Source organism: Thalassophryne amazonica, chromosome 19 (assembly GCF_902500255.1).
Source record: "Thalassophryne amazonica chromosome 19, fThaAma1.1, whole genome shotgun sequence".
NCBI classification, from domain to species: Eukaryota; Metazoa; Chordata; class Actinopteri; order Batrachoidiformes; family Batrachoididae; genus Thalassophryne; species Thalassophryne amazonica.
In genome coordinates this window covers 28301666-28311148 of record NC_047121.1, presented here as the reverse complement: position 1 = coordinate 28311148, position 9483 = coordinate 28301666, and the positions used below count along the sequence as shown (strand labels likewise).

General features: G+C 40.5%; 1 protein-coding gene across 2 annotated transcripts in view; it reads right to left on the bottom strand.

Moving 5' to 3' along the window:
* Positions 1 to 1795: 1795 nt before the first annotated feature.
* The window catches only part of snx6 (sorting nexin 6), a 34940-nt gene continuing 27252 nt past the window's right edge, over positions 1796 to 9483 (bottom strand). For both annotated transcript variants that reach the window (XM_034195324.1, XM_034195323.1), the window contains exons 12-14: positions 5076 to 5235; positions 4090 to 4175; positions 1796 to 3089 (exon numbers count right to left, since the gene is read on the bottom strand). In XM_034195324.1, coding sequence (XP_034051215.1) covers positions 3036 to 3089; positions 4090 to 4175; positions 5076 to 5235 — 300 coding nt within the window. In that variant the 3' untranslated portion in view covers positions 1796 to 3035. The remainder of the gene's footprint in view (positions 3090 to 4089; positions 4176 to 5075; positions 5236 to 9483) is intronic.

Sequence of the window (9483 nt, the reverse complement as noted above, 5' to 3'; positions counted from 1 at the left end):
ACCCATCAGGAACACGTATAATGTGATGCACAGAATGCAGGCACAGCTCCTACAGGGACTGGATCATGCAATGCAGCGGATGTCTTCTCCAAGTCCACAAAACACATGTAGACTGATTGGTCATACGCTCAAGACCCTTCTAATATCCTTAAAGATGGGGACCACCAACTCAGTTTGCCAATCCAAAGGTACTGTCCCCGACTTACAAGGAACACCGTTAAGGCATTTCAGTCATGACAGCCCAACAACATCCACAGACTTCAACATCTGAGGATGAATCGAGTCCACTCTTGGCGACTTGCCACTGGGGAGTATTTTGATTAATTCAGTGATTTCCACTAGGGTGACAGCACCAGATGTGCCAGAGACTTCTATTCCTGTCTCTTCAATGGAGGGCATGTCAGTAAAGTTAAGGAGATCCTCAAAAGTGTTCTTTACCCTACCTGACAATATCCTCAGTCCAGGTTAGCAGCGCTCCCCCTTGTTGAATACAGCCTTAGCTACGTATTGCCTCACTCTCCTGAGTCGCCCAACAGTTTGCCAGAACATCATTCTCCATGTCCTCTCCAAACTCTTCCCACACCTGAGGTTTTGGATCCGCAACTATTGAGGGTGCAGTCTTTGTGGCCTGCCCGTACCCATCAACTGATTCCGGAGACCTGTGCCAACCCAGCACGAAAGGCCTCCTCCTTCACCGTCATGGCTTCCTGTCCCGTCCCAAAAAAAGAATGTGTGGAGTTTTGAAATGACAAATGCAACAATGATGACCAAAAACTGTTTCACACCTTAAAATGTGTCTGCACAAAGAATGGGACAAAACAACACCTAAAAACACAATATTTTACCTTCACGCCAAAACATCCAAGTGTTGTGAAAAGGAATAGCAACATTACAAATTGGTACATGTGACCCCTGTTAACTCGCACATGCGTAAGTTGCAATTTGGCTTTATTCGCAGTCAAGTTGTGGACCCCAAAAATTTAGACTACTGTATAAAAGTCAATTCTGATTTGACTGTATTTGGGATGGGTCGTCAGTGCGGATGATTCTGGACAATGGTTCTGTGTTCCTCCTCCAGCTGCTGCTCGTCATACATGCGCCCGCCACAAGTGTCTGGGATCTGGCGAGGGTTCGGAATCTTTTTTCCCCTTCTCTGGCTGCTGAATGTCAGCATTGAGAGCTTAGTCAGTATGGAAGATTCCTGACAATTCAAAGTTTTTGGATGTGCTTGTTATACACAACAAAATCGGCACAGCCCGCCACAAAACTATGGTAAGATCAAAGTTTTTTTGTTTTTTTTTTGGTCGAACTTATTAACTTGCAGTTTCAGATAACTCGCGGTCCAATTTTGTGGACCCCAACTCACACAAGTCAACAGGGCTCACCTACAAATGTTTATAGTGGTTTTGTCATGGTGTTGAAGTGTTGCTGCCCTGAAATGCAGTAAAGATGTGTTTTAACAAATGAAATGAAATTGATCATACAAAACATGAAATATCTTGGGTTCATAGGGTCCGCAGTGAAACAGAAGTCAAAGTAAATGTGAGAATCACTGCATGGGTCCCACACCCTGGCGTTTACCATGCAGATCCCAACTTCTGCTGATATGGAGTTGTAAATAAAAACAAGTTTCCTACAGGTCATTCTTTGAGCAATGGCCTCATGATGCTGTGTGTAGGAATAAGAACTCCAAAACTACCAACTATGACACCACACCACACCCCTCCCCCAAATAAAAAAAACAGGGATGTTCTTGGATGGCTCCCAGAAATCTGTGCAGACAGATTGATAAGAAAACTGTTCACAGGTTTTATTGAGTCCCATGACCAGAGTCGTCTGCGGACATGTTGATTCTCAGACAGCAGAAATGTGAATTTAATAAACTTTTATTAATCACCAGTCTTCTCATTTACCGTCCGAAGTTTCCCCATGTTTGCATCTCGATTCATCAATGGAAGCTTTGGTCACATAAGAGTGAAAAAACATTCGTACACTGTGCACTTAAAAAAAACAAAAACAAAGAGAAAAAATAAAAAGTCCACATAATCATTCTGTTCTTTTTTTCTTTACAATAATTAACAAGAGCGACTGACCTACATTAAGGCAAACATACTGAAGCTCACTCATCTGACACGACAAGTGAAAATTAGACACAAATCTGAAGCATAAGATTAGTGACATGATGATGATGAGCATTCATTATTTAACCAATACAAAGATGTAATTGTCTTTTTCCCCCCCATTTATTATTTAGTGATATTACACTTTAATAATAACGGCAACCAAGAGCTGGACTCCAAACGCTGTAACAAAGCAGCAGCAGAGGAAGTTCACTGACACCAAACGCCCCTGTACACATAAGAAACCGTAAGATGAACGTAACCCAGGGCAACGAAGAAGAGGACGGTGACATCATAATGACAGATGAGGAAGTAATTGTGGATGGGGGAGCAAGTACATTACAGCATCTGATTCAGTCCAGACTGGACCTGAGATCAGCAGGTGGACAGAGACCAGCTCCTCTTGAACTGGCAGGCAGGGATAAACCCCGCCCCCTCTGAGTAACAGCCATGTGCTGGACTGTGCACTGAAAATATTGGTGTGAAAGTTCAGTTAACAGAACTTTCAATAACTGGACTTTACTAAAAGCTACTTCATCATGAACTCAGAAGAAACGCTAACCCACCAGGTCATGTTAGACCAATAGAACTGGTGTGGAACTGGATCAGCTACAAAACCAATAAGGTCTTACTGGTTCTGAATCAACAGACAGATGACAGTGTAGAGAGAGACTGTGGGATGAAAAGGAAAAGACAAAGAAGAAGAGGGAGAGAAGATCTCATCTCTTTAGCAATGAAGACAACAGACTTCCTGTCACTGTGAACCCTCTTTTCCCCCCACAATCTCTGTTGTTCTAAAATTCTTGGTGCCGTCCATCTCTCTGGTTGCTGCACCAGTGTAGGCGTGTCCAGCTGGAAATGGGTGGGGCTGTGGTGAGGGGGCATGTCCAGCTGGATGTGGGATGTGCCATATAGTTAAGTATTACCTTTAAGAACACCCAGACAGCTCTGCAGCAGCTGAAGGTTTCCCTGCAAAACAGAGAGAGGGTCACAACCCGCCACCAAGGGTCCAAAAACCCAACATGACCAAGATGCCACCACATGCAGAAACCCTTCAAGCCAACAGTTTGCACCGCACCATAACAGTTTGTCACTGTGCTGAAGAAAAGCTTCATCTTGGAAACACTTCTCCTGAACTTGGCATGTCAAGTGCATTTTCACCACCAGGTGGCTTGTTGGAGGTAAACACAACGTTACCCCTCAATTATTAAATAGACCTGTGAAAAGTTTCCCATTTGAGGTCATATGGGAAACAATTACTTTCATATGCAATCTTTACAGCCTCGAGACTGCATGGGTGTGGCCATTCTACCCCCATGTGCTCAAGATTGGAAGTGCACAGACATCACAACTTTCACTTGCTCCCTTCAATTGCAACAACACCTTTAAAAAAAAAATGCAACTTCCATTGTAATTTTTTTGGAAACGGTCCCATGAAGTCAGGCATTTTAAGAATGCATTCATCTCAAAAAAGGCCTGTGAAATCCTGGAGAGACTAAGGCACATAAAAGTAAATAAACTCTTCCAAATACCATGTCACAGCTTTTGCACAAGGCTAATTTAACTCTTAAAAAAAGTTTTAGTGTTTAACCAGCTGTCAAGCCACACCCAGCAGCCCCGTGATATGACCGAACTGGATTTGTGGTTCAGACAGTGCAGGTGCCATCTCATCCATAATACCTAGAAAACTTTAGCAAATAACACAGTCCAAGAACTCCAAATGCATGTTGACTTTGTTCAATGAAATATGGAAACAGAAAAGCAAAAACAAGTTGTTTTTTGACAGGCTGCTGATGCACAGTTGGATCGATTAGCTAACAATTCACAATGTGCAAAGTGGTGAAGGTGCACTTCTTTCCATTTTTAAATAAAGTTTGCATTTTCCTCTGGTTTTTAGACTTCATGCTGAGCAAATCACAGATTGTTATCGACCTTATGTGCCGCTAAATGCTTGACGTATTTTTCGTACCTTGGCATGTTTGAGTTCCAGCTCTGCCAACTCCACCAGGTTCTTTCTGAATGCTGCGACTCGCCTCGTCTTGAAGTCTATGAGCTCTGCGTTCACAAAGAGAGTTTACAGTGACCCATGTAAGGAGAACTCAAAGAGGTCCTGCAGAGTGATTGTGTGTTGTGTGGCATCTGAGGGACTGGTGACTGCAGTGGTTTCAACAAGATGTCCAAAAATCAGTTTAGAAACTTTTTTTTTTTTTTTTTTTTTTAAACAGAATGCAGCCAGGACAGTTCAAAGATGAAAGGTTATCATGAAAATTCCGATAAAGTCATAGAAGCACCGCTTGCTTTACCTAAGAGGACAGCGGCCAGTACAACCAGTATGACCTGTTGCCCACTGAGCAGCTCCATCTTTAGAGATTCATTTGCTTGCTCAACTCTGTGTAACTACTGAGAATAAAAAAAATGCTGTTCTGTCAATTTATTGACAGATTTATTTTTTACATCTTCAGAGCATAGGCATCAAACCTATTCCAGAAAGAGCCGAGAGGGTGCAGGTTTTCTTTGGAACCACCAACTCCACGAGGTAATTTCAATGATGAACTCATCCCATCTGCTCAAAGTGATGTTAATCAGTGAAACCACCTGGTGGAGTTGGTGGTTACAAAGAAAACCTGCACCCTCTCGGCCCTTTCTGGAATCAGTTTCACATCTATGATTGAGAGCATCAAACCACCAGCCCCCTGCCCCCTTTCTGTGTTTTTTTTTTTTTTTTTTTTTTAAATTCCCCTTTGTGTTTTTTGAATGTACTATCAGGTCAAATAAAATAAGTCTCTGGGCAGCACAGCGCCATTAAAGCAACCAGCTATCTGGAAGTAATTTTAACTAAAATATGCGAGTACCCCTCAATAGCTAATCTACACAGATTACAGGGCAGCGTGTTCCTAAAACTGAAGACAACACTGCAGACCTTCATATTTGGGTGATAAATAAATGAAGTTAGACCTTGTTTGGCAGACTCCGAGATCTTCTCAAACTTGTGGCAGCAGAGCTGCTGGCTGGTCTCTGCCTGGAGCACTTCCCGGTTTTTGGCTCGAGCTTTATCAAGAGCCTTGTTGGCGTTCTCGTAGTCCACCAGAGCCCGACTCCTTCGATAAAGCAGGTCCTGCAGCATGTGATATCACCACGTTATAAAAGAATGCCTCCCAACATGTATCTCGATAACCGTTTTCACTAAAAATTTCGATTCACACAAGTCATCAGTCAGTAACAGCGCAGATAAGTGGGTCTGAGCTGGCTTGCGTGACATTAATAACTCTAAAACAATAAATGCTTTCATCTCGTAATTCCCGAAATAACTAAAGCAGATAATGAAAACAAGTAATACTGGCTGGCGGTTAACACTGATCTGCCAGGTCATGGGCAGAGAAAGGAGCAGATCCTAATGAACATGGAAACGCCACACAGAAAGGGCAGGAAGTGATCCCAGAACAATCTTGCTGTGACGCATCAGTGCCAACCAATAATCCACCATGCCGCCTGTGCATTTTTCCAGTTAAAACTGGAGTTCTGTACATTCAGATTTTATACACAAATTTTTTTTAATGACAATATTTTTAGGAGGGAGATATTCCTAAATTAAGAGCAGACTATTACAAGTTTCAAAAATTTTGCATATTCCAGATTTGAAGTACAGAATTTTCTCCTCCATCCTCTCCACTTAAAAAAAACAACAAACCAAAAAAAAAAAGCAAAACAATAAATGCCACAATCTTACACAAATTAAACGGCCATATAATGATGATATGCAAATTACAGTTTGGTGAACATTTATGTACCAGATCAATCCAAGAAGCAACTTTGTTTTGTTTATGAACAGTAAGATCCCATCGTTCTGTTTACCACCTGCTGAACACTGCCATTTGGTGAACATGTCTGGGAGTGTTTCAGGGAATAATGTTACCACAAGCATGATGGAAATTAGAGGCAGTGGAGTTGAAGTTACATTTACAATATGAAAACATTATTGCTTACAGAGTGGAAATTCTTCTCTGATTTCACCATTGACATGTCTCAAGACAGCAGCACATACAGGACATAGCTTGATTTAGATTGAATCAAATTTAGAATTTTCTTTAATTTCCAAAGCCGAGACCTGGTGGCCACTACAACCATCACTGCTTGTACATCCATTGAACTATGCATTGTTCTTCAACATTCAGCATTTCTGCATTTGTCTGCTCCAAATGTTTCAGTCTGTGAAATCCTGTTATGAGACATGCTTGTCAAGTAATACAAGACTATAACCAACAGAAAGTCCAAATAGGCCAGTCAATCTAGCAAATATTGGGGCTCAACCTGCAACTAATTCCAACAGAAATGATTTCACCTGCAATAATTCAGGAAATGGGTCTCCAACAACATATTAAAATTGTAGGAGTGTAAAAAATGGGGATCATGGTAAATTATGCTAATTTATGTTAATTAGCTCACAACAATTGGAAAATCTTTAAATACCCATAAAACAAACATAAAAAAAATAAAATAAATAAATCACCCTATGAATGCAGTCAAGGTGTCTAAACCTATGTTTTCGGGGGCAAGGAATTCATTTTAGATGGTTTAAAGTGGACTGTCTGCATTGCATTGTGGGAAATATGCAAATTACCATGAAAAAAATGGTAATTTTTTGATAAACCAAACATTTTTTGCAACGATATAAGTTAACATTTAAAATTTATTTTCAGGTTCACCATAATAAGTATTTTTGTAATAAAAATGTAGTTTTGATTCAATCAGTGTGTTAATTGTTGAAGGCACTAGCACCTGGAATGTATTGTGCAAGTTTACAAAGTTATCATTAGCACCGGTAAGAAACCATGTGACATGGAGGAGGAGAGTGAATAAACTAAAAGTATCTGCCAGTTACAATTAATTTCTTTTTTTTTTTCAAAAGTTTTGTTGGGTTTAGCTTGCATGGTGCTGCCATCTGTGATTTTGATGGTGAATTAGTTTAAGACAATAGTTTAATTACATATACCAAATTTGAAGAAAAAAAAAAAGAAATCAAAACCAGTCCGGTTACTTGGTCAAAGAGTAGACCCTAAACATGTAGACCATGCAGGTAAGCTTTAGATAGTGAAAACAGAAAGCATTACATCTCAATCTAGGCATAATCTGTAGATCCAATTAAAAAAAAAAACATGTGGTTTCAGCTCCTTGAGATATATGGAAAGCCGCTTGTACATTAATCATGTAAAGGGAAAAGTTTATGTCAGATAGACATTTCATCCCCAGGAATGCCTTTGTTGCTTAAAAAGGATAAAACCATGAGCAATTTTGAGGCTGACAATGCAGCCTAAGCCTTGAATTCTTCTTTGCTTATCTGTATCTGAATATAGCAAGTAAAATTCTGGAGTAAATAATTTTGCTCAAAACCTGTATTTTCTATTTCAGGTCGTTTCACACAAAAGACCAAGATGGAAGACTGTCCAATTTGTTCAGAGAGTTTATCAGATGGGAGGCGGACAACTGTTCTTCATCAAAAGGGGAGTGATTCAGTGAATAGAGCAAGTGAAAAACGTGGTTGTAATGTCGTAACCCAGCCTGGACAAATGGTTCACGAGGATTGTCGGCAACAGCATGTGAATCCTCTCTGCATAGAACGAGATTTGCGTCGGCCAGATGAATCTGACTCTGCAGTCCCTTGTGTTTTAAGGTCTGAGTCTCCGAAGTTTGACTTTAAAGAACCCTGTTTATACTGTGGTACTCCGGCAAAGTATCATAAGTGTAACAAGGGGGGGGTCGATGTTTATTGTGTACGGACATTAAAATTAAAAATACAAGTTTTAGAAGACTGCAGAAAGTGGCAGAGTAAAAGTAGTGAAGACAGTCGGTCTCAAATTGTAGCTGAGCGACTTGCTTATGTGAATGACCTGCCATCTGAAGAGGCAGTGTACCATCAAACATGCAGCGTCAATTTCAGGACAGGATGTGAAATACCGTGGCAGTTTTGTTCAGACAATGTGACTAAGAAAGCAAAACGAGGACGACCTCTTAAAGGGTCTAAGACAGCAAATCAAGATACGACATCCAGATTTTATGGACTTGGCAAAGCCTCAGCACTCAAGATGGTTACAAAGAATGAACCGTTCTTGTGTCTTGCACATTTGTTCTGTGGTGATGCAGATACTACATCAAAGGAAGCCATAGTCAAGGCAGGAGAAGATGTTCTGGTTCATCTTTACAATGGGTCTGAGGAAGACAGCCTTGACAGCCTCCGCTACAAGCGGTTTTGTAAGAAAGTAAAATCAGGATCAAAGGCAGTGGAAGCAAAATGCCTCCCACCAACGTTGGCAGCTTCACATTACCACAGTTTGAGAGTCTTTCTCCAAATAAATGTTTGGAAAGGAAACACCAGTCTAGAGCCAGAGGAATGCGGCTGGAAAGAAAGTGGCGGGCAACTGCTACCTGTCACAACTGATCTACCAGCAGCACCATCCAAACTCATTGAGCTATTTCGTTGTGACTGTAAAATGGGATGTAACACTATGAGGTGCACATGTCGTAAGCATGGACTAGAGTGTACGTCTGCCTGTGGCAGCTGCAAGGGACTTGACTGCACGAACTCGCCCATGATAATTGAAACAGACACTGATGATGATGAAGTGTCTGATTAATAGACCAGAGCATGTTATTTTTACATTTTAGGAGGTTAAAACACATTACAAAAGTAGCACATAACTGACTCTGATTCAGCTTTTAGGGTTAAACCTCCTTAATGAACATTTTCCCTGCAAAGTGAGATCTTTTTGGATACCAGAAAGCATGAGAAAGACATTTAAATGGTTAGTAATTATTTTCTAGCTGAAACTGAAGACTACTTCAATTTCAGCAAATAATCTGAGATTTTCCAAGATATGGTATGGTTTGTAGAGCGTAATTTGCATATTTCCCACAATGCAATGCCAGTAATACTCTTGGAACCACCTGAAATGAATTCCTTGACCCCGAAAACATAGGTTTAGACACCTTGACTGCATTCATAGGGTGAGTTTTTGATGTTTTATGGGTATTTGAAGACTTTTCCATTGATGTGAGCTAATTAACATAAATTAGCATAATTTACCATGATCCCTATTTTTCATGCTCCTACAATTTTAATATGTTGTTTGAGACCCCTTTACTGAATGATTGCAAGTGGAATAATTTCTGTTGGAATTAGTTGCAGGTCATGTCACCATATTGACTGGCCTAAAATTAGACATGCATAACTGCAAAACTAACCAGACAATAGTTGCATCAAATCCAACATTTGATACACCAACATAGGAACGTAACCTTAAACTTTCTTACAAATATTTTACAGATCATCTCCTGTCTGCAGAGAATTTTCTTAAGGTGTTTTCTAAAC